The sequence below is a fragment of the Stegostoma tigrinum genome, chromosome 9 (genome assembly GCF_030684315.1).
Source record: "Stegostoma tigrinum isolate sSteTig4 chromosome 9, sSteTig4.hap1, whole genome shotgun sequence".
Lineage (NCBI taxonomy): Eukaryota > Metazoa > Chordata > Chondrichthyes > Orectolobiformes > Stegostomatidae > Stegostoma > Stegostoma tigrinum.
Genome location: NC_081362.1, coordinates 98004137 through 98030545, shown reverse-complemented (window position 1 = coordinate 98030545; position 26409 = coordinate 98004137). Strand labels below are relative to the sequence as shown.

At 42.5% G+C, this 26409-nt stretch overlaps 1 protein-coding gene across 1 annotated transcript in view; it reads left to right on the top strand.

Moving 5' to 3' along the window:
* LOC125455212 (adenylate cyclase type 8-like) overlaps positions 1 to 26409 on the top strand; it is a 163959-nt gene that overhangs the window by 7141 nt on the left and 130409 nt on the right. The window contains exon 2 of the mRNA XM_048536930.2: positions 5986 to 6135. Coding sequence (XP_048392887.1) covers positions 5986 to 6135 — 150 coding nt within the window. The remainder of the gene's footprint in view (positions 1 to 5985; positions 6136 to 26409) is intronic.

The window sequence follows — 26409 nt, the reverse complement described above, 5'->3', positions numbered from 1 at the left end:
GCCAGGGAACTCGGTGAAATAAATATTGATGTCTTGAAAATGATCCACATTACAGAAGAGGAGATGCTGGAGGTCTTAAGAAACATAAAGGTGGATAAATCTCCAGGACCTGATCAAGTGAGCAGTTGCTTTGAACAGAAAGGCAATGAATCAATGTCAGCCTCAGATGCACCTGTACCCATGCTCACCAGAGCAAACGTTAGATCAGCCTTCTTAAGAGTGAACCCATGAAAAGTGACCAGCCCGGACAGAATCCCCGGCCGTGCACTGAGATCCTGCATGGACCAGTTGGCAGGTGTATTTGTAGACTTCTTTAACCCCTCCTTACTACATTTAGAAGTCCCCACCTACTTCAAGAAGACCACCATCATTCCAGTTCCAAAGAAAAATTATGCAGCATGCCTGAATGACAGCTGCTGGTGGCTTTGAACTCCATAATTATGAAGTGCTTCCAGCATGCCAAATTGCCTTGATCATTTGCAATTTGCCTGCTGGCACAACAGATCCACAGCAGATACCATTTCCCTGGCCCCACATTCATCCCTGGAACATCCCCAGATAACAAGGATACCTATGTCAAGATCCTAATTATTGACTACAGTTCCATCTACAACACCATAACACCAAACAAACTCATCTCTAAACTCTGAGACCTAGTTCTTGGCTCCACCCTCTCTAACTGGATCCTCGACTTCCTGACCCATAGACCACAATCATTAAGATTAGGCAAAAACACATCCTACACTGTAATCCTCATCGTGAGTGCCCCACAAGATATGTGTACTCAGACCTCTACTGTACTCCTTATACATTCACAACTTCATGAGGCAGCTCATGAAATTTGGCATATCTACTAGGACTGTCACCAAATTTTATTGATGCGTCATAGAAAGAATTCAATCTGGATGCATCATAGCATGGTTTGGCAACTGCTTTTCCCAACACTGCAAGAAACTACAGAGAGTTGTGAACACAGCGCAGTCCATCACACAAACCAGCCTCCTATCCATTGACTCGGTCAGCCACCGATGAAGTTGCAGAAGACTGGAGGATGGTTAATGTTGTTCCATTGTTTAAGAAAGGTAGCAAAGACAAGCCAGGGAACTACAGGCCAGTGAGCCTGACATCATAGGCAAGTTACTCGATAGGATTCTGAGGGACAGGAACAACCAATATTTGGATGGTCAAGGTCTGATTAGGGATAGAAAGCATGGATTTGTGCATGGGAAGCAATGTCTGACAAATCTTTTAGAGTTTTTCGAAGACGTAACCAAGAAATGGATGAGGGTAGGTCAGTGAATATTGTCTATATGGACTTTAGTAAGGCCTTTGACGAGGTCCCGCATGGCAGGCTAGTCATGAAAGTTTGGTCGCATGTGATCCAGAGAGAGCTAGCTAATTGGATACAAAATTGGCTCAATGGTAGGAAGAAGACAGTGATGGTTGCAGGTTGTTTCTCAGACTGGAGACCTGTGGTTAGTGGTGTGCCGCAGGGGTTGATGCTGGGACCTTTGTTATTTGCTCTTTACATAAATTATCTGGATGTGAATTTACAAGGCATGAATAATAAGTTTGCAGGTGATACAAAATTAGGACGTATAGTTGATAGCAAGGAAGGTTATCAAAAATTACAGAGGAATCTTGATCAGATGGAGAGGTGGGCTGAGGATTGTTAAATGCAATTCAATACAGATAGGTGTGAGGTGTTGCAATTTGGAAAATGAAACCAAGGTGGGACTTATACAGTAAATGGGAAGGTCTTCAGGACTGTATCAGTGATAAGGTGATCAGGTTTTGAGGACTGTTGGGGAGCAGAGATACCTAGGAGTACAAGTGCATAGTTTGTTGAAAGTGGCATCACAGGTAGATGGGATGGTGGAGAAGGCATTTAGTACGCTGGCCTCCAACAGTTGAGGCATTGAGTACAGGAATTGAGATGTAATGTTACAGGTGTATAACAAAGAACAAAGAAAATTACAGCACAGGAACAGACCCTTCGGCCCTACAAACCTGCGCCGATCGAGATCCTCTGTCTAACGTGCCATCTAGTTTCTAAGGGTCTGTGTCCATTTGTTCCCCACCCATCCATGTACCTGTCCAGATACATCTTAAAAGACACTATCGTGTTTGCATCTACCACCCCCGCTGGCAATGCATTCCAGGCACCCACCACCCTCTGTGTAAAGAACTTGCCACGCATTTCTCCCATAAACTTTCCTCCTCTCACTTTGAACTCATGACCCCTAGTAATTGAGTCTCCCACTCTGGGAAAAAGCTTCTTGCTATCCACCCTGTCTATACCCCTCATGATTTTGTACATCTCAATCAGGTCCCCCCTCAATCTCCATCTTTCTAATGAAAATAATACTAATCTACTCAACCTCTCTTCATAGCTAGCACCCTCCATACCAGGCAGCATCCTGGTGAACCTCCTCTGCACCCTCTCCAAAGCATCCACATCCTTTTGGTAATGTGGCGACCAGAACTGTACACAGTACTCCAAATGTGGCCTAAAAAGTCCTATACAACTGTAAATAAGTTGTTGGTGAGGCTGCATTTGGAGCATTGTGTAAATCTTTGTACACCCTGTTATAGGAAAGCCACGGTTAAACTGAAAAGTGTGGAAAGAAGATTTACGAGGATGTTGTCAGGACTAGTACGGCTGAGTTATAGGAAGAGATTGGCCAGGATAGGACTTTAATCCTTGGAACATAGGAGAATGAGGGATGACCTTATTGAGGTAAATAAAATCATGGTGGGCATTGATAGGATGACTGCATATAGTCTTTTTCCCAGGGATGGGGAATTGAAAACTAGAGGGCATAGGGTTAAGGTGAGTATGGAAAGATTTAAGAAGGACCTGAGGGACAACTTCTTCAAGCAGATAGTGGTACATGTATGGAATAGAACATAGAACATAGAACATAGAACAGTACAGCACAGAACAGGCCCTTCAGCCCACGATGTTGTGCCGACCATTGATCCTCATGTATGCACCCTCAAATTTCTGTGACCATATGCATGTCCAGCACGTCTCTTAAATGTCCCCAATGACCTTGCTTCCACAACTGCTGCTGGCAACGCATTCCATGCTCTCACAACTCTCTGTGTAAAGAACCCGCCTCTGACATCCCCTCTATACTTTCCTCCAACCAGCTTAAAACTATGACCCCTCGTGTTAGCCATTTCTGCTCTGGGAAATAGTCTCTGGCTATCAACTCTATCTATGCCTCTCATTATCTTGTATACCTCAATTAGGTCCCCTCTCCTCCTCCTTTTCTCCAATGAAAAAAGTCCGAGCTCAGTCAACCTCTCTTCATAAGATAAGCCCTCCAGTCCAGGCAGCATCCTGGTAAACCTCCTCTGAATCCTCTCCAAAGCATCCACATCTTTCCCATAATAGGGCGCCCAGAACTGGACGCAGTATTCTAAGTGCGGTCTAACCAAAGTTTTATAGAGCTGCAACAATATCTCACGACTCTTAAACTCAATCCTCCTGTTAATGAAAGCCAAAACACCATATGCTTTCTTAACAACCCTGTCCACTTGGGTGGCCATTTTAAGGGATCTATGTATCTGCACGCCAAGATCCCTCTGTTCCTCCACACTGCCAAGAATCCTATCCTTAATACTGTACTCAGCTTTCAAATTCGACCTTCCAAAATACATCACCAGAGGCTGCCAGAGAAAGTAGTTGAGACAGATACAATAGCAACATTAAAAAAAAATTGAATACATACATGGATGGGAAGGGTTTAGAGGGAAATGGACCAAATGCAGGCAGTTGGAACTAGCTGAGTGGGCGCCATGGTCAGCATGGACCAGATTGGGCTGACAGTCCTGCTGTATTTCTCTTTGACTATGACTCTGACTCTATCCTCACTTCCCACTGTTTCAGGAAAGCAAACAACATAATCAAAGGCCCTACCCACTCCAGTTATACCCTCATCCATTAGGCAGAAGGTATAAAAGTTTGTATACATATATATGAATAGATTCAAGAACAGCTGCTTCTCCAATTTCATTACATTTCTCAATGGACCGCTCACATTTTAAATTTAATGTTCATTTTACTGTATGTGCACCTTCTCAACAGTTAAAATATTGTATTCTTCATTTTGTTCTATGACCCTAATGCTCTTAAAATGGTATGAATTGTTGTACTGCATGCTAAACAAAACTTTTCACTATACCTAGGCGCATTGTTTTTTCTCTGTTCATTTGTGGGATATGGGCATCACTAGCCGTGAGCATTTGTTGCCCGACCCTATTTGCCCTTGAAAAAGTGGTGGTGAGATGCTTTCTTGAACTGCTGCGGTCCACCTGCTATAAGTTGACCCACAATACCCTTAGGGAGGGAATTCCAGGAACTTGACAGTGAAGAAATGGTGATATATTTCCTATTTAGGATGGTGAGTGGCTTGGTGGGGAACTTGGAGCTGATGGTGATCCCATATGTCTGCTGCCCTTGTCCTTCGAGATGAAAGTGTTTGTGGGTTGGAAGGTGCTGTCTGAGGATCTTTGGTGAATTTCTTCAGTGCCTCTTGACTATTGGAAGTTGAGAGGTGAGCTTACAGACGTTAATAAAATCATGAGGGGCATAGATAAGGTGAATAGCAAATGTCTTTGCCTTCAGGTGGGTGAGTTCAAAACTAAAGGGCATATTTTTAAAGCGGGAGGAAAAAGATTTTTCACACAGAGGGTGGCTCATTTGTGAAAGGAACTGCTAAAGGAAGTGGTAGATGCAGGTACAATTACAACATTTAAAAGACATTTGGATAACGACATGAATACGAAAGGTTTAAAGCGATATGGGCCATATGCAACAATTGGGACTAGTTCAGTTTGGGAAACTTGCTTGGCACTGACAAGTTGGACTGAGGGACCTGCTTCCATGCTGTATGAATGATTTCATGACTGTATCTTTCAAAATTGTATTTATTCTGCAATTGTACCTTCAGAAGTCTGAGATGTAAGACCACGATTTAAGAAAGGAGGAAAAGAGAAAACAGACTTGTTATAGAGCTAAAAACTACAAATGTTGGATATCTGAAATGAAAACAGGAATTGCTGGAGAAATGCAGCAAGTTTGGCAATGCCTCTGGAGAGAAAAACAGAGTTAACGTTTTGACCCTGATATGTTTTCTTCAGAACTGTTCTTCAGGAATGTGGTGGTGAAGTAGTTGATGAATTAAGATCTAGAATCATGGATTGGCCTCAAGGAGGTGAATGGCCTACTCCTGCTCTTATGTTCCTACGATTGTCTTTGCATCCTTTCAAATAGAATCACACCCCCCCTCCTGACTACCTGTAATTCATCCTGTCCAACATGACTCAGAGGGTTCACTCTTTTCTGAGTTAGAAGTTTGTAGTTTACATATCACTTTGCTGGCTTGAGAACATGATTCAGCATTGCACGGCTTAATGTGCTGGGTGAAACATTAAATTGAAACTATTCTTGCTGTTTTATATAGATGTTAAATATGTGAAAGTGTAATTGAAAAATGAGCAGTTGAGGCATCTTTACTAAAAACTGAAAGGATTGTGGATCATGGAAATCAAAAACGAAAACCGAATTTGCTGGAAAAACTCAGCAGGTCTGACAGCGTCAGTGGAGAGAAATCAGAGTTAACATTAATGATTCTTCCTCAGAATGGATATCTTTAGTGTCTGGTTAATAGTTATCCCAAAACCAATTTCATTGTAGTAAATTATTACACATTGGTGTTTGTGAGATCTTGTGTGCACATTGGCTGCCATATTTCCACATTACAATGGTAAAAGAAGTACATGACTGTGTATAACGAACTTTGGGACATGTGCAAGAAGTGGAGTGTATTATAGAAAAGCAGCTCTTTCATATTACTGTGCTGTGAAATGTGCCATTTCATTGATCATTGATCTTGCAGTACACCCAGCACATGGCAGATGCCTTCCCATCACCTCCACAATTTCTAATCAGAATGCTTTGTGTTGCTGTTGCAGATCTATGTCAAAATGCTGTTGCTGCTTTGTATGAATATAGCCAGTCTTTTCATAAGCTACCTTTCTGTCCGGGCACAACGAATGGCATTCTTGGAGACCAGGAAAAACATTGAAGGCCGACTCCTGTTGGAGGATGAAAATGAAAGACAGGTAATAAAGGTGGCGGAGGAATATGGATTTCCACAGATCATGCATTACTGAGTATATTTTTTGCAGAGCATATCCCTCAGTTCCACCCACCTACCCTTTGACCACATACCCCAGTCTCAACTAGTCAGAATGTCATCAATTTATTCAGTCACTGTGCCCTTCAATCCCACCAACTCACTGTCTTACCATATCCCTCAGTCACTGTCAACCTCACCGACTCGCCTTCCTACTGTATCCCACAATCCTGCCTGGTCAACTTTACACAACATCCCTCAATCCCAGCTGCTGACTTTGGAGTGGAATGTGCAGGTGACGATATTCTCATGTGTTGGCGGCCCTTATTCTTCAAAGTGGTAGAGCCATAGACTTGGGAGGTGTTGCTGAAGGAGCTTCAGTGAGTTGTCACACTGCATCTTGTAAATACCGCACACTGTTTTTTCTGGGGGTCTGCTTGTGGTGGAGGATGTGAATGTTTAAGGTGGTGGATGTTGTGCCAGTCAGGTGGACTTCTTTGCCCTGGAAATGCATGGGTTTATTACAACTCAAAAGGGGGTTATTTCAAATGATCAAGTATATACCATTTCTTTGCAAAGCAGAACAATCAATTCCATTCTCCCAGTCTACTTTCGTAAAGTTCAAGGACTTAAACAGGAAAGGAAACTAGGAATGGAATTTTTGGGTCCAAGTTAATTTTATTTTGGGAGAGGGGTGATGTTGACAGATTTAAAGGAGAGAGAAAAACAAAACTCAAAGAAAAAATGTCATTCGCAATATCAGCTCACAAGAGGGGAAGCCAGGCATTTTGTAGTTTAGTTGGGAAAAAATTGGGGGAAAAGTGGGTAGATCTAGTGGACAAGATGAGTTTAGAGAGGACATGGGGGCAATAGGTCAGGGAAGAGAGAAAGGTGCAAATTCAGGCCTAGGGTGGAAAGAGCATTGAAGAAGGTGTCATCAAGTATACTATTGGAGGTGAGGAGCAAGACAGATTGGACTTTCTTGACTCCAAAGTCCATGAACTCCTCACACTTGATGTAAGTTAGGCTAGGGTGGTGGGAAATGTGTTTAAGAAAGCAGTTTATGGCAAAGAAAATATGCACTTCTATTCGTCTGTGGTTTGCAATCTAGGAAGACCAGGATGTACTAACTGCGAACAAGGCTTAATAGTATTTTAAGTCATCCAGTCAGATATGCGATGGATGAGTAAACCAATTGTCCACAATATACTTTCAGAATTACTTCAGATCAATTTTTTTTTTAAATTTCATCTTTCACTTGTCCACTTATTTCATAAGCTTGTTTCTGTCCTCCTCAAGTTTATAGAGTCATAGATGTATATAACACTGAAACATACCCTTCAGTCCACCTCTTCCATGCCAACCAGGTATCCTATATAAACCAAGTCCCATTTGCCAGCATTTGCCCCATATCCCTCTAAAGCCTTCCTATCCATGCCCCTATCCAGATGCCTTTAAAGTGGTGGAATTGTACCGACCTCCATCACTTCCCCTTACAACTCATTCAGTACACACCACCACCCCCCCCCCCCCCCCCCACCCAGTGAAAAAGGTTGCCCCTTAGGACCCTTCTAATTTTTTCGCCTCTTACCTGAAACCTATGATCTCTGGTTTTGAACTTCCCTACCCCAGGGAAAAGACCTTGCCTATTTACCCTATCCACGCCCCTCATGATTTTATAAACCTCTCAAGGTCACCCCTCAGCCTCCAGTGTTCCAGAGAAAATAGTCCTATCCCAGCCTCTCTCTATAGCTCAAACCCTCCAACCCTGGCAACATTCTTACAAATCTTTTCTGAACCCTTTCTAGTACAACATCCTTTCTATAGGAGGGAGGCCAGAACTGCACGCAATAATCTAAAAGTGGTTGAACCAATGTTCTGTACAGCTGCAGCGTGACCTCCCAACTCCAATACTCAATGCACTGACCAATAAAGGCAATCACACCAAACACCTTCTTCGCTATCCTGTGGGCTCCACATTCAAGGAACTATGAACCTACACTCCAAGGTCTCTTTGTTCAGCAACACACTACCATTAAATGTATAAATCCTGTTCTGATTTGTCTTTTCAAAATGCAGCACCTCACATTTATCTAAACTATCTCCGTCTGCCACTCCTCAGCCATTGGCCCATCTGATCAAGATTCCCTTGTACTCTGAGGTTAACCATCTTGGCCATCCACTACAGCTCCAAATTTGGCTGCAAAGTTACGAACCATATCTCCTATGTTCACATCCAAATCATTTATATAAATGAAAAAAAAAGCAATAGATCCAGCACCGATCCCTGTGACACAACGCTGGCCAGAGGTCTCCAGTCTGAAAAGCAACCCTCCACCATCACCCTAAGTCTTCTACCTTTGAGCAAATTTTGTATCCAAATGGCTAGTTCTCCCCATATTCTGTATGATCTAACCTTGCTCAGCGGCCTACCATGAGGAACCTTGTTGAAAGCCTTACTAAAATCCAATCTAGTTCAAATTCAGCACTCTGCCCTCATCAATCCTCTTCCTTTTGTTATTTCTTCAAACAACTCAAACAAGTTAGTGAGACGTAAGTTCCCATGCACAAAACCATGTTGATTATCCCTGATCCGTCCTTGCCTTTCCAAGTACATGTAAATCCCGTCCCTCAGGATTCCCTCCAACAACTTGTCTATCATTGATGTCAGGCTCACTGGCCCGCAGTTCCCTGGCTTTTCCCTACCACTTTTCTTAAGTAGTGGCACAATGTTGGCAAACTCCCAGTTTCAGGCGCCTTACCCTGAGGTTATCGAAGTTACAGATATCTCAACAAGGGGCCCAGCAATCACTTCCCTAGCTTGCCACAGAGTTCTAGGGTACACCTGATCAGGTCCCAGAGATTTATCAATCTTTATGCGTTTTAAGATGTTGAGCATGCCATCACTAACTTTGTCACAATTCATGATACTTTCAATTTTTGCATCATCCACAAATATTGAAATTGCCCTGTACTCCCTAAATCCTAACCATTAGTACACATCAAGAAAAGTCTCTGGTTTCTGGAGGGATAGTGGTTTAGTGAAAATGTCATATACAAGACCCAGGTTAATTCCCTAAGATTTGGATTCAAATCCCAAAACTGGGAGTTGGTAGGACTTCACTTCAGCCAAAAATCTAGACTGTGAAACTAGCTTCAGTGATGGCACCATAATAACTGTATTGTGTGTGGGGTGGGGCAAATGTCTGCTCATATTTCATGGAAAATCACAAAATCCAAGGTTAAAGAGAAGATGGGATTGCTGGTTAGCGATTGTGACCAAAAAAGTAAAGGAAGCGACAGATGTGTGAATGTCATGTTGTACTAAGGAACCATAAAAGTGTAGGGAAAGTCAATAATAGAACATGTTTAAAAGCTTTGTATCTTAATATACAAAGCATTGAGAAAAAAGGTAAATGAACTGATGGTACAGATTGAGATAAATCAAGACAACAAAGACTTTAAACTTGTTACAGAGGAGGAAGGCTGAGGAGAGGTTATCAAAATTTCTAGACCAAATAATGGGACAGAGCATGTGGAAAGGTTCAGGAATCTAATTTCAGGCACAGCAGATAAGGGGATAACTGTCAAAACGGGGAGCAGTCAATGCAGGATGGAGAGTGTTGTACTTAAATATTTGCAGTATATGAAACAAGTTAAATGAGCTTGTAGTGCAGACTGAAATTGGCGGGAACAATATTGTGGCTGTTGCAGAGGTGAGGCTGCAACATGATCAGGAACTAAATATCCAAGGTTAAGTGAACTATCAACAGGACATGCAGATAGGTTGAGGTTGTACAGGATGTAAGTGAGGCCTCTTCTGGAGTAAAGTGTCCTTTTCTGGTTGCCCAGTTATAGGATGGATATTATGTGGCCAGGAATCAGGAGAGATTTACCAGGATCTTGCCGGATATGGAAGGTTTGAGTTATAAGGAAAGGCTGGATAGGCTGGGACTTTTTTCACTGGAGTGTAGGAGGTTGAGAGGTGACCAGATAGACGTTTATTAAATAATGAGGGGTATAGATAGAGTTGATGATAGTTGTCTTTTCTCTAAAGTGGGGAATTTCAGGACCAGGGGACACATTTTTAAGGTGAGAGGAGAGAGATTTAAAAAAGACACAAGGGGCAATTTTTTTACATGGAGGGTAGTTCGTGTGAAGAATTAACTTCCTGAGGAAGTGGTGGATGTGGGCACAATTACAACGTTTAAAAGAAATTTGGATAGATATATGATTCGGAAAGGTTTGGAGGGATATGGGCCAGGAGCAGGCAGGTGGGACTAGTTTAGTTTGGGAACATGGTTGGCGTGGACTGATTGGACCTAAGGGTCTCAATAATAAAATTGACAGCAAGAAGCAATACAGGACGAGGAGCCATAGAATCTGTGTGGATAGAATTGAGGAACTAAAAAGAAAAAAAGGATCCTGATAGGCGTTATAATCGGGCCTCCCAGCAGTAGACAGGATGTGAGGCTGAAAATAAATCAGGAGATGGAAATGTCATGTTAAAAAGGCACTATTATTAGAAATCATGGCAGACTGCGATATTTTGGTGGACTTGAAACATCAGGTTAGTAGCGGATCCCAAGAAAAAGAATTTGTGCAATATCTGCTGCAGTGATTGGAACAATATCAGCCAGGTGGATCTCTGAGAGTATACACTCCCTGACTGGTACTGTTAACCTGGTCCATTCATGGAGTCCTAGCTGACAATTAGTGGTTTGGGTTGATCCTGGATTATACGTTCAGTTTTTAGATTGAGACTTGAATCCACAACCTTCTGAAATGACCCAGGCTAACAAAAGTAGATAATAGAATGGTGATTAAAGTAAGTTAATATTTCTTTATAAAGAAATATCCCAAGAGAGCAAGAATTGGACAAAAAATAAATTCAGATCCAATAACAAAACCAGAAGTTGCTGGAAAAGCTCAGCAGGTCTGGCAGCATCTGAGAACAAAAAAATCAGAGTTAACATTTCAGGTCCGGTGACCCTTCCTCAGAACAGACCTGCTGAACTTTTCCAGCAACTTCTGTTTTTGTTCCTGATTTACAGCATCCGTAGTTCTTTTAGTTTTGATTCAGATCCAACAAACATTATTGGACAATAAATTGTTGGAATAATCTAGAAAATTCTGTTTTTAAACACAAATTAATGGGACTGAAATAGTGAGCTTCATTGCATTAAACAGAATACTCATGGACAAAGATGAGAGTGGTCCTAAAGGAAGAGTGATAAACTGGGGAACAGCCAACTGTAGCAAGATTTGACAGGAGCTGGGGAATGTGGATTGGGAGCAGCTGTTTGAGGGTAAATCCATGTTTGATATGTTGGAGGCTTTTCAAGAGAGGTTGATTAGAGTGCAGGACAGACATGTCCCTGTGAAAATGAGGGATAGAAAAGGTAGGATTAGGGAACCATGGATGACAGGCGAAATTGTGAGACTAGCAAAGAGGAAAACGAAGCATACATAAGGTCTAGGTGACTGAAAACAGACGAAGCTTTGGAAGAATATCGGGAAAGTAGGACCAATCTGAAATGAGGAATTAAGAGGGCTACAAGGGATCACGAAATATCTTTAGCAAACAGGGTTAAGGAAAATCCCAAAGCATTTTATTCGTATATAAGGAGAAAGAGGGTAACTAGAGAAAGGTTTGGCCCACCCAAAGACAAAGGAAGGAAGTTATGTGAGGAGTCAGAGAAAATGAATGAGATTCTTAACGAGTGCTTTGTGTTGATATTCACTGAGGAGAGAGACATGATGGATGTTGAGGTTAGGGATAGATGTTTGATTACTCGAAAGTTGGTATGAGGAGGGAGAAAGTGTTGGGTATCCTAAAAGGCATTAAGGTGGACAAGTCCCCAGGTCCGAATGGGATCTATCCCAGGTTATTGAGGGAAGCGAGAGAGGAAATAGTTGGGGCCTTAACAGATATCTTTGCAGCATCCTCAAGCACGGGTGAGGTCCCAGAGGTCTGGAGAATTGCTAATGTTGTCCCCTTGTTTAAGAAGGGTAACAAGGATAATCCAGGTAACTATAGACCGGTGAGCCTGATGTCAGTGGTAGGGAAGCTGCTGGAAAAGATACTGAGGGATAGGATCTATTTACATTGAACATTACAGCCAGTATAGGCTCTTCAGCCCTCGATGTTGTGCCGACCTGTCATACCGATCTCAAGCCCATCTAACCTACACTATTCCATGTACGTCCATATGCTTATCCAATGATGCCTTAAATGTACCTAAAGTTGGCGAATCTACTACCGATGCAGGCAAAGCATTCCACTCCCTTACTACTCTCTGAGTAAAGAAACTACCTCTGACATCTGTCCTATACCTTTCACCCCTCAATTTAAAGCGATGCCGCCTCGTGCTCGCCGTCACCATCCTAGGAAAAAGGCTCTCCCTATCCACCATATCTAACCCTCTGATTATTTTATATGTTTCAATTAAGTCACCTCTCAATCTTCTTCTCTGTAATGAAAATAGCCTCAAGTCCCTCAGCCTTCCCTCGTAAGACCTTCCCTCCATACCAGGCAACATCCTAGTAAATCTTCTCTGCACCCTTTCCACAGCTTCCACGTCCTTCTTATAATGCCGTGACCAGAACTGTACACAATACTCCAAGTGCGGCCGCACCAGAGTTTTGTACAGCTTCACCATAACCTCTTGATTCCGGAACTCAATCCCTCTATTAATAAAAGTTAAAACGCTGTATGCCTTCTTAACAGCCCTGTCAACCTGGGTGGCAACTTTCAAGGATCTGTGTACATGCACACCGAGATCTCTCTGCTCATCTACACTACTAAGAATCTTACCATTAGCCCTGTACTTTGCCTTCTGGTTACTCCTACCAAAGTGCATCACCTCACACTTGTCCGCGTTAAACTCCATTTACCACCTCTCAGCCGAGCTCTGCAGCTTATCTATGTCTCTCTGCAACCCACAGCATCCTTCGTCACTATCCACAACCCCACCGACCTTAGTGTTGTTTGCAAATTTACTAACCCATCCTTCTACACCCTCATCCAGGTCATTGATAAAAATGACAAACAGCAGTGGACCCAACACCGACCCTTGCGGTACATCACTAGTAACTGGTCTCCAGGATGGACATTTCCCAACAACTACCACCCTCTGTCTTCTTTCAGCAAGCCAATTTCCGATCCAAACTGCTATATCTCCCACAATTCCATTCCTCCGCATTTTGTACAATAGCCTATTGTGGGGAACCTTATCGAACACCTTGCTGAAATCCATATATACCACATCAACCGGTTTACTCTCATCTACCTGTTTGGTCACCTTCTCAAAGAACATTTGGAAGAAAACGGGCTTATTAGTGATAGGCAGCATATTTTTGTGCAGGGAAGGTCAAGTCTTACCAACTTGATCGAATTCTTTGAGCAAGTGACAAAGTTGATAGATGAGGGAAGGGCTGTAGATGTCATATACATGGACTTCAGTAAAGCATTTGATAAGGTTCCCCATGGTAGGCTGTTGGAGAAAATGAAGTTGCGTGGTTTACAGGGTGTACTATCTAGGTGGATAGAGAACTGGCTGGGCAACAGGAGACAGAGAGTTGTAGTGGAAGGGAGTTTCTCAAAATGGAGAACTGTGATCAGTGGCGTTCCACAGGGATCAGTGTTAGGACCACTGTTGTTTGTGATGTACATAAATGATCTGGAGGAAGGTATAGATGGACTGATCAGCAAGTTTGTAGATGATACTAAGATTGGTGGAGCAGCGGATAGTAAAGGGGACTGTCAGAGAATGCAGCAGAATACAGATAGATTGGAGATTTGGGCGGAGAAATGGCAGATGGAGTTCAATCGAGGCAAATGCGAGATGATGCATTTTGGAAGATCAAATTCAACAGCGAACTGGGGGAATTTGATGCCCAGAGAGATCTGGGTGTTCAGGTCCATTGCACCCTGAAGGTGACAACGCAGGTCGATAGAGTGGTTAAGAAGGCATATGGCATGCTTTCATTCATCGGACGGGGCATTGAGTACAAGAGTTGGCAGGTCATGTTACGGTTGTATAGGACTTTGGTTTGACCACATTTGGAATACTGTGTACAGTTCTGGTCACCAAATTACCAAAAGGATGTGGACGTTTTGGAGAGGATGCAGAGGAGGTTCACCAGGATGTTGCCTGGTATGGAGGGTGCTAACTATGAAAAATGGTTGAATAGATTAGGATTATTTACATTAGAAAGACGGAGATTGAGGGGGGACCTGATTGAGGTCTACAAAATCATGAAGTGTGGATAGCAAGAAGCTTTTTGCCCCAGAGTGGGGAGACTCAATTACTAAGGGTTACGATTTCAAGGTGAAAGGGGAAAAGTTTAAGGGAGATATGTGTGGAAAGTTCTTTAGCCAGAGGGCGGTGGGTGCCTGGAACATGTTGCCAGCGGAGGTGGTAGAGGCAGGCATGATTGCGTCATCTAAGATGTATCTAGATAGATACATGAATGGGCAGGGAGCAGAGGGATACAGATCCTTGGAAAATGGGGACAGGTTTAGATAGAGGATCTAGATCATTGCAGGCTTGGAGGGCTGAAGGGCCTGTTCCTGTGCTGTAATTTTCTTTGTTCTTTGTTCTAAATAATTTATATAGTTATCTTAGCTGGAGACAGTTGTAGCCAAAGTCATAGTTAAATTTTTGCATAGGCTAGATAATTTTCAGTCTATACCCAGATATATCAGACAACAGTGAAAAGCTGTCCAAAATAAAGTGAAGTCCATTATGCTGTATTCAGCATTTAATATAATGAAAAATGTTGTTAAAGATTGTCTATTTTAATTAAGGAAATTCAACTAAAGACAGTCGTGAAACAAGAGAGTGAATTTATAGAATACCATTCCTTTTAAAGTGCTCATTGTGGTTGGGTTAAACACAACTAACCAGAGGTCAAGGAGCAGCTGCGTACACAATCCAGTGTCTTTTTCAAGTCAGTTATTAAATAAAATATCCAAGTCTCGTAGGACATAATCAAGAATTTTTGGCTGACAATAGTACCTGTAATTTTTGTTCGGTGAGGATCAACTGGTGTCTGCAGGACCCTGGAGGAACCTTACCGCAGAGGCTGCACAGTTTAAAGGGAGCATTGACTGAAACAACTTTTCAGGATATTTTTTCAGCAACCTGTTCAGGAATGTTCGGGAATGATTTGACGCAGCATGGTGGCATTGTGGCACTACAGCCTCACAGCACCCAAGTTTAATTCCAGTCTTGGGTGACTATCTGTGTGGAGTTTTTACATTCTCCTGTATCTGTGTGGGATTCCTCTGGGTGCTCCACCCAAAGTCCAAAGACATGCAGGTCAGGCAGATTGGCCATGGTAAATAGCCATGTAGTGCCCAGGGATGTGCAGGATAGATGAGCTAGTCATACCAAATGTGGGGTTATGGTGATATGGCGGGGCCTTTGTCTGGGTGCGATGCTCTTCAGAGGGTTAGTGTAGACTTGATAGGCCAAATGGCATCTTTGTGCTCCAAAGGGATTCTTTGATTCGGTTTCTGGCCAGGTGGGACTCGAACCCAGAAACTTGCACCATAACATAAGGCATTTTGCATAACAACAACATTGTGGGCTGAAGGGCCTGTTCTGTGCTGTACTGTTCTATGTTCTATGTTCTATATCAAGCCAAGGATACAATACATTGTAAAAACATGAATCATTTCATTTTGTTGCCTTGTCAGTAAAAAACATCAGTTTATTTTCCCATTACATCACCTAATACAACCGCAAAATGTCCACATAGATGCATTATGATTCCCTACAGGAAAATTAATTCAAGCCACTGATGATTAAATCATATTTTTTAGTTACATCATCAACTTTTCAGTTGTAGAAGAGAAAATGCTTGGCCACACAGCCCATATGGTGTTACCAAATCTCTGCTGATGCATTACACTTTGCACAATAAGCTAGAACCCAAGTCTTTCTTTGTATTAGAGAAATCAAGGACTTAGAGCAAAGAACAAAGAAAATTACAGCACAGGAACAGGCCCTTCGACCCTCCAAGCCTATACCGACATTGTGCCCATCACAATTAAAACCCCCTACCCTTCCAGGGACCAAATCCCTCTATTCCCATCCTGTTCATGTATTTGTCAAGACACCCTTTAAAAGCCACTATACTATCTGCTTTTACTACCTCCCTGGCAGTGAGTTCCAGAGCCCACCACCCTCTGTGTAAAAAACCTGCCTCGTCCATCACCTTTAAACCTTGCCCCTCGCACCTTAAACCCAAGGCCCCTGGTAACTGACTCTTCCACCCTGGGAAAAAGCTTCTGACTGTCCACTCTGTCCATACCCTTCATAATCTTGTAGATTTCTATCAGGTTGCCCCTCAACCTCCACTGTCGCAGTGAGAACACTTGAGTTTCTCCAACCCCTCCTCATAGCTAATGCCCTCCATACCAGGCAACATCCTGGTCAATCTTTCCTGTACCCTCTCCAAAGCCACCACATCCTTCTGGTAGTGTGGCGACCAGAATTGGACACAATATTACAAATGCGGCCTAACTAAGGTTCTACAAAGCTGTAACATTACCTGCCAATTTTTAAACTCAGTGCCCCAGCCAATGAAGGCAAGCCTTGTTGACTGCTTTCTCCCTGCATTGCCACTTGTACCTGTACACCCAGGCCCCTCTGCCTGTCAGTACTCTTATGGGTTCAGCCATTGACTGTATATTTTCCATCTGGATTAGACTTTCCAAAATGCATTACCTCACATTTTTCCAGATTAAACTCAATCTGCCATCTTTCTGCCCAAGTCACCAACCGATCTGTATCCAGCTGTCCTCATCACTATCCACAATTCCATCAAACTTTGTGTCATCGGTAAACTTACTAATCAGACCAGTTACACGCTTGATGTGCTTGTACGTCCTGAAAGGTGACAGGGCGGGCAGATAAAGTAGTTCAGAAAGCATGTGGTATTCTTGCCTTTATCAGTCAAGGCATTGAGCTGAAGAACAGGGAGTGTATGCAGGTACTATTTAAAGTATTGCTAAAGTATTGTATACATTTGTGGAATCCACATTGTGCGAATAATGTGATATCACTAGAAATGGTGTGGAGGACTTACCAGGACGTTGCCTGGGCTGGAGAGTTTCAATTATGGAGAGAGATTGGACAGACTGGGGTTGTTTCCCTTTGATCAGAGGAGATTGAGAGGGGCCATGTTTGGGATGTGTAAAATGATGAGGGCTGCAGATAGGGTAGTCAGGAAGGAACTTTTCCTGTTGATGGAGTGATCAATGACTGGGGACAGAGATTTAAAGTAAGGGGTAGAAGGTTTAGAGATGTGAGAAAAATCTTTTTCAGTCAGAGGTTGGCGGAAATCTGGAGGTCACTGTCTTTAATGGTGGTCGAGGCAGAAACCGCCATAACATTTACAAAGTAGATAGATGTAGACTTATGGTGCCAAGGTGTACATGTCTATGGGTCAAGTGCTGGACAATGGGATTGGAATAGTTCTGTAGCTGTATTTGACCAGTGCAGATGTGATGTTGATCTTTATGACTTTATGACTGCACATTTCAAAATGTTATGATTTTTACCAAATTTCTCCTACAATTCTAGAGTTAATAATAATGCTTAATTCAGATCCGCACCCACAAGGTTAAATTCCTAGTCTTTGGATTTTATTATATTAAGCCCATACTGATGCAGCCCCATGAATGATCTGCTTCATATTAGATAAGCTACTCTTGGAAACATAAACCATTAAACTTCCAATGAGATCAGGTGGGAAAGTAGGTTATAATGAAGAAATTAAATGCGTACACGTGGATATGGATAGATTATGGGCCAAAATTTGGTAAATGTAATTTAACATGGATAGGTGTGAGGCTATCAATTTTAGTCAGCAGAATAGAAAGATAAATGGAAAGAGAAACTTCAGATTGATTCAGTGCAGAGGAATAGTGGTGTCTTGTGCATAAATCATGGAAAACTAGAGAGCAGTGATAGCAGATAATAAGGAGTGTAAATGGGATTTTGGCATTTATTACCAAAGGAATAATACACACAAGTACGGAGGTGTTGCTTTCATTTGTGAAACTGCAGCTAGATTATTGCACACAGTTGTGGCTCCCTCACTTGAGGAGGGATGTAATTATATCAGAGACAGATCAGATTGAACCCATAGAAGAGGGGTTTGTGTTATGAAAAGAAACTGAGCAGTTTAGGCCTATACTCTGTAGTGTTTTAAAGAATGAGAGGAGATTTAATTGAGGTATTAAGATTCGAGAGCGGATTGGCAAAGTAAGCATAGAGTGGGTGTTTATTCATGGGGGCAATCTAGAATGAGAGGCCATAGTTTAGAATGGGATAGCAAATTTAGAACAGAGATGAGGAGAAATTGCTTTTCTTGTAGGATTACAAATCTGTGGAATACACTGCCCCAGAGTGCAGTGGATGCTGGAACAATGAGTAAATTTAAGGAGGAGATAGAAGGATAGTTAATTAGTACTGGGTTGAAGGGTTATGGAAAGCGGGCAGGAAAGTGGAGTTGAGGCCAAGATGAGATCAGCCATGAGCGTATCAAATGGTGTAGCAGGCTCAAAGGGCTAAATGGACTACTCCTGCTTCTATTTCTTAAGTTTTTCTCTGCAATCTTCAAAAAAATTAATAGATGTTTTTCATTCAAAAGTCTTACTTTAAAAATTATTGGTTGAATCATATTGTTACCAGGGGTTTCCTTAAATTCACAAGCATTTATTCAATTTCTAACCTACTATGTAAGCTGGTCTATTTACTTAGACTGTTCATTGCTCAAACCTTTTTGCCACTGTTTTCCAGAAGATCTGAGTAGGAAGAAGACCAATATTGAAAGTGGTATTTACAATGCGATGAAAGTATACAATTCAACCTGCAAATATGATAGAATATTCATCAGGTTACAGCACACAGCTAGTTGGACAGAAATTGCTTCTATTCACTGCTATAGTTTTATGAATTCAGATGATTTCTTAAATAGTGTCGATAAAGGAAACAAATTTGCTTTACAACCTAGTGATATCATAACTTTAAAAAGTCATCACTCTGCCCATGTAATGTTTTGGCAGGAATTAGAGAAATGTATTGTTTACTCGGACTCTATAGTGGTTACTTTAACCTAACATATGATGCTAATCCATTTTTAATTTCTTATTCACATCTGTTTAGGCATAGAATCAAGTCCAGGTTAGCAATCAGCAAGACCAGTGACTAAAGTCCGATCATCTTACATTTTCATAAGCTCTCTGAACTAAGTTTATAAATAACTTCACCTACAAAATAAGTCTGCCACATTGCAACAATAATTAAAATTTACAGGACCTTACTTTGATTTAAAGTTATTAATGATGTGCTGAGGTCATGAATAGGTGCTGTATACATACATATTATTTACTAACAAAAGTACTATTTGCTACTAAACACAGCTTTTATGCATTATCTGTGCCATGACAAGAGCTATCCTTTAATTTGCAGGGATTGTTTTAGAGTCTGTAGAATCCTGGAAGATGACCACTAATGCATCCACGATTTCTAGGGATACCACCTTAAATACATTGGGATGCAGATTACCAGGCCCTGGGAGTTAATCAGCCTTTAATCCAATAAATTTCTCCAACACCATGTCTCTGCACATACTGATTTTCTTTAATTCTCTGCTATCACTAAACGCTATGTTCTCCAACATTTCTAGGATGTTAATTGTGTCCTTCTTTGTGAACACAGTACCAACGTGTGTATTTATTTGGTCAGCTTTTTCCTCGTTCCCCGTTATGAATTTCCCTGCTTTGAACTAAGGGACTTACACCTGCCTCCAACAGCCTTTTTCTCTTCACAGACAGTGGCTCAGTGGTTAGCACTGCAGCCTCACAGCACCAGGGACCTGGGTTCGATTCCAGCATCGGGTAACTGTGTGGAGTTTTCACATTCTCCCCATGTCTGCATGGGCTTCCTCCAGGTGCTCTGGATTCCTCCCACAGTCCAAAGCTGTTCAGGCTAGGTGGATCGGCCATGCTAAATCGCCCATAGTTTTCAGGGGTGTGTGGGGTATGGGGGATGGGTCTGGGTGGGATGCTTCAAGGGGCATTGTGGACTTGTTGGGCTGAGGGGCCTGTTTCCACACTGTAGGGAATCTAGAAGACCAATAGAAAATTTTACTGCATAGAACATAGAACATTACAGCGCAGTACAGGCCCTTCAGCCCTCGATGTTGCGCCGACCTGTGAAACCAATCTGAAGCCCATCACTCTACACTATTCCATTATCATCCATATGTTTATCCAATGACCATTAAAATGCCCTTAAAGTTGGCGAGTGTACCACTGTTGGAGGCGGGGCATTCCACACCCTTACTACTCTCTGAGTAAAGAACCCACCTCTGACATCTGTCCTATATCTATCACCCCCCAATTTAAACCTACATCCCCTTGTGCTAGCCATCTCCATCCGAGGCAAAAGGCTCTCACTGTCCACCCATCTAATCCTCTGATCATCTTGTATGTCTCTATGAAGTTGCCTCTTAACCTTCCTCTCTCTAATGAATGTTCCCTACAGACATACTCGCAAATCTCTACTTTCTCTTTCTTAATCAATCCTTTGTCCTTCTCTGCTGAATTCAAACTGTTCCCATTCCTCATGTTTGTTACTTTTTTTCTGGTCAATTTGTGTGCCTCTTCCTTAAGTAAGACCATTCGCCCTTCAAGCCTGCTCCACCATTCAATAGGATCATTGCTGATTCAACATTCCTTACATGCATTTTCGTACCCTTTCTCTGTAATGGTTGATTCCCTTACTGATCAAGAACTTATCTACCTCAGCATTAAATACACACAAGGATGCTTGCTGCCACAGACCGTAAGATTTAGGAGGAGAATTAGGCCTGTAGTTTGCTCTGCTGTTCGATCATGACTGATATGTTTCTCAAACCCCACTCTCCTGCTTTCTCCCTGTAACCCTTGATCCACTCACTATCATGAACATAGAACAGTACAGCATATTACAGGCCCTTCGGCCCACAATGTTGTGCTGAACTTTTACCCGAAACCTAAGGTCTATCTAACCTCCAGATCTACCTTATACTATCATCCATATGCCTATCTAATAGCTGCCTAAATGCCCCTAATAAGACCAACTGCACTACTCTCTCCGGCAATGCATTCCACACACTTACCACTCTCTGAGTAAAGAACCTACCTCTGACATCTCCCTTATATCTACTTCCACTCACTTTAAAACTATGTCCTCTCGTAAAAGCTACCTTCCCCCAAGGAAAATGTCTCTGGCTGTCTATCTATACCTCTGATCATTTTGTACGCCTCTATCAAGTCACCTCTCATCCGTCATCGTTCTAAAGAGAAAAGCCCTAGGTCTCTGAACCTTTCCTCATAAGACCTTCCCTCCATTCCAGGCAACATCCTGGTAAATCTCCTCTGCATTTTTTCCAACGCTTCCACATCTTTCCTGTAATGAGGTGACCAGAACTGGACACAATACTCCAGATGTGTCCGAACCAGGGTTTTGTATAGCTGGAGCATAACTTCACGGCTCTTGAACTCAATCCCTCTATTAATGAAAGCTAACACACCATATGTCTTCTTAACAACTCTATCCACCTGGGTGGAAGCTTTCAGGGAACAGTGGACATGAACCCCAAGATCCCTCTGCTCCTCCACACTGCCAAGAATCTTTCCGTTAACCCTGTATTCTGCTTTCAAGTTTGTCCTTCCAAACTGAATCACCTCGCACTTTTCACGGTTAAACTCCATCTGCCACTTCTCAACCCAGCTCTGCATCCCATCAATGTCCCTTTGTAACCGAGACTAGCCCTCCACACTGTCCACAACGTGACCCACCTTCATTTCGTCCACGAACTTACTAATCCACACTTCTTCTCCGACATCCAAATAATTTAGAACAATCATAAATAGAAGAGGACCCAGAACAAATCCTTGTGGTACACCACTCATAACTGAGCACCATTTTGAATATTTTCCATCCACTACCACCCTTTGTCTTCTAAGGGTCAGCCAATTCTGAATCCAATCTGCCACATTTCCCCCTATCCCATGCCTCCTTACCTTCTGCATGAGCCTACCATGGGAAACCTTATCAAACACCTTACATAAATCCATGTATACCACATCCACTGCTCTACCTTCAACCACATGTTTGGTAACCTCTTCAAAAAATTCAATAAGGTTTGTGAGACATGATCTACCCGTCACAAATCCATGCTGACTATCACGAATCAAATTGTGCCTTTCCAAGTGATCATAAATCCTGTCTCTCAGAGCCTTTTCCAATAATTTTCCCACCACTGACATAAGACTAACTGGTCTGTAGTTTCCAGGGTTATCCCTATTCCCTTTTTTGAACAAGGGAATGACGTTTGCCTCTCTCCAAACTTCCGGCACTATACCTGTGGACAGTGAGGACGAAAAGATCATTGCCAAAGGCCCTGTGAACTCTTCCCTCAGTTCCCATAGAATCCTTGGATAAATCTCATCAGGCCCAGGGGACTTATCTAGCTTCAACTTCCTCAGAATTCCTAGCACATCTTCTTTACTAACACAAACCCTCTAGCCGACCAACCTGTTTCACACTGTCGTCCTCTACAACTAGGTTCCTCTCAGTTGTGAGTATTGAAGAAAAGTACACATTAAGGACCTCTCCTAACTCTTTAGGCTCTGTGCAAAAATTTCCTTTACAATCCTTGATCGGCCCTACCCTTTCCTTGGTTATTCTCTTGTTCTGCGCATATGTGTAAAAAGCCTTGGAGTTTTCCTTGATCCTATCTGCCAAGATTTTCTCATGCCCCCTTATAGCTCTCCTAAGCCCTTTCTTCAGCTCCTTCCTAGATAACTTGTATCCCTCCAGAGCCTTTTCTGTTCCTCTTTTCCTAAACCTAACCTAAGCCTCCTTCTTCCTTTTAACCTGACGTTCGATCTTTCTTCAGAACCAAGGGTCCCTCACACGAATGTATCTTCCCTGCCTGCGAGGGACAAACATATCGAGCACACGCAGTACGCATTCCTCAAACAATCTCCACATTTCAATAGTGCTGTTCCCTGACAGCATCTGTTCCCATTTTATGTTACCCAGTTCTTGCCGAACAGAATTGTAATTAGCCTCACCCCAATTATAAACCTTACCCTGCTGTATGTACCTGTCCTTATCCATGACTATCGTGAAAGAAACCAAGTTATGATCAATAGCACCAAAATGCTCTCCTACCAACAGGTCTAACATGTGGCCGGGTTCATTGCCAAGCACCAAATCCAAAGTGGCCTCTCCTCGTGTTGGTCTATCTACATACTGTGACAAGAATCCTTCCCTACCGCACTGGACAAAATCTGTTCCATCTAAACTATTACAACTAAAATGTTTCCAATCAATATTTGGAAAGCTGAAGTCACCCATGACTACAACCCTGTGACTTCTGCACCTTTCCAGTATCTGCCTCCCAATCCGTGCCTCCACTTCTCTGCAACTATGAGGGGGTCTGTAAAAAAGACCCCAACAAAGTGACTGCTCCTTTCTTGTTCTGGGCCTCAACCCAAACTGACTCTGTAGACATATCATTCTCGAACTGCATTTCAGTAGCTGCTATACTAGCCCTGACTAGCAATGCCACTCCCCACCTCAATTTCCACCCTCCCTATTTCTTTTAAAGCATCTAAAACCAGGAACTTCCAACATCCATTCCTCTCGCTGAGGTACCCAGTTTTCTGTAATGGCCATAATATTGTGGTTCCAAGTGCTGACCCATGCTCTAATTCATCCGCCTTATTTCTGATACTTTTTGCATTGAAATATACACACTTCAATCTATCTCGGTGTCCACAATTAAGCTCCATCGATCACATTTCTTCATAAACCACCTCACTCCCTGTTGTGTCTGTTGGAAGCCAAATATCTCATCCTTTGAATTATATATCCAATTCCCCACTCCCTGCCAATCTAGTTTAAATCATCCCGTATCGCTCGAGCAAACCTCCCTCCCAGGATATTTGTGCTATTCTGGTTCAGGTACAACCCATCCTTACTGTACAGGTCCCACCTTCCCCACAATGTGGGCCAATTATCCACATATGGAAGCCGCCCCTCCTACACCAGCCCTGCAGCCATGTGTTTAGCTGCACTCTCTCCCCATTTCTTACTTCATTATCAAGTGGCACTGGTAGTAATCCAGAGAATGAATTTATCTATCTCTGTCTTAAATGCACTCAATGACTTGGCCTCAAAAGCCTTGTGTGGTAATGAGTTCCAAAGAGTCACCACCCTCTGGCTGAAGAAATTGCTTCTCGTCTCAGTTCTAGATGGTTGTCCTTTCACCCTGAAGTTACGCCCCAAAGTCCTAGTCACTCCAGCTCGTAGAAAAATCTTCTCTACATCTACTCTATCCAGGCCTCTCAGTATCCTGTAAGCTTCAATTAGATCTCCCCCTCATCTTTCTAAACTCCATTAAGTGCAGACCTCAACCGCTCCTCATATGGCAAAGTATTCATTCTCAGGATCATTCTTGTAAACCTCCTCTTAGACCCTCTCCAATGCCAACACATCTTTCCTTAGATATGGTACCCAAAACTCCTCACAATATTCCAAATGTGATTTGACCAGAGCCTTACACAGCCTAGTTTTACATCTCTGCCCTTGTTTCCTAGCCCTTTTGAAATGAATGCTAATATTGCATTTGCCTCCTAGTTGCTAATTGAACTCACACATTAACCTTGAGAATCCTGAGGTAGGACCCCCAAGTCCCTTTGCACTTCAGATTTCTGAATTCTTTCCACATTTAGAAAATAGTCCAAGTCTTTATGCTTTCTACCGAAATGTACAACCTAACAATTTGCCACATTGTATTGTATCTGCTATTTCTTTGTGCACTCTCCAAGCATGTCTAAGTTCTTCTGCAGCCTCCCTGCTTCCTCAACACTATCTGCGCCACCTATCTCTGTGTCGTCTGCAAACTTAGCAATGGTTGCTGTCACTTATAGTCATAGGGTCATACAGCACAGAGACAGACCCTTCAGTCCAACTTATCCATACCATTCAGGATTCCCAAAGTAAACTAGTCCCATTTACCTGTATTTGGCCCACATCCCCCAAACCTTTCCTATTCTTGCGATCAAATGTGTTTTAAATGTTGTAAATATACTTGCTTCTACCAGGTCCTTCAACAGTTCATCCCATATATGCACCATCCTCTATGTGAAAAAGTTGCCCCTCAGATTCCTTTGAAATCTTTCTCTTATCATCTGAAATCTATGCCCTCTAGTTCTGAAGTCCCCCAGCAAAGACCTTTGATATTTACCTTTTCTATGGCCTTCATGATTTTATAAACTCCTACATGGTCATCCCTCAACCTCTGCCAGTTTGTTAATATATAACGTAAATACATGTGGTCCTAACACTGACCCCTATGGAACTCGACTTGTCACCACTGCCATCCTGATAAAAAGATGCCTTTATCACTACTCTCTGCCTTCTGCCAGTCAGCCAGCCCTCTGTCCATGCTAGTGGCTTGTGTCTGGTACTATGGGCTCCTATCTCACTCAGCAGCTTCCTGTGCGGCACCATTAAAAAGGCCTTCTGACTCTCCTTTGTCTAACTGGGTCATTACCTCTCAAAGAATTTGAACAGAGGACAAAATTCAAGTAGAGTTGATAAGGGGGAGCCAGTCATAGTGTAGGGGGAGGGTCTCAGATTAGTTCACAGGTCAGTGCAACGTTGAGGGCCGAAGGGCCTGTTCTGCGCTGTATTGTTCTATGTTCTATGTTCTAAAAATCAGATACCAGAAATGTTGGAGAAGGCAAGATTTGGTGAGAGGGAAGCATTAAGGGAGGTCAATATCAGTGGAGAAATGGTGCTGGAAAATTTATGGTGTTGAAGGTGGATAAATCCCCGGGGCCTGATAAACTACATCCCAGAGTACTTAAGGAAGTAGAAATAATGGATGCATTGGTGGTCGTCTTCCAGGATTCTATAGACTCTGGAACAGTCCCTACAGATTGTAGGGTGGCTAATGTCACTCCAACATACAAAAAGGGAGGTAGAGAGAATTATAGATCGCTGAGCCTAATTTCAGTAGTGGGGAAAATTCTCAAATCCATTATCAATGACTTCAGAGCAGAACATTTGGAAAGCAGAGGCAGGATCAGGCAGAGTCAGCATGGATTTATGAAGGGGAAAACATGCTTGACAAATCTGTTGGAGTTCTATGAAGATGTCACGAGTAGAGTTGATAA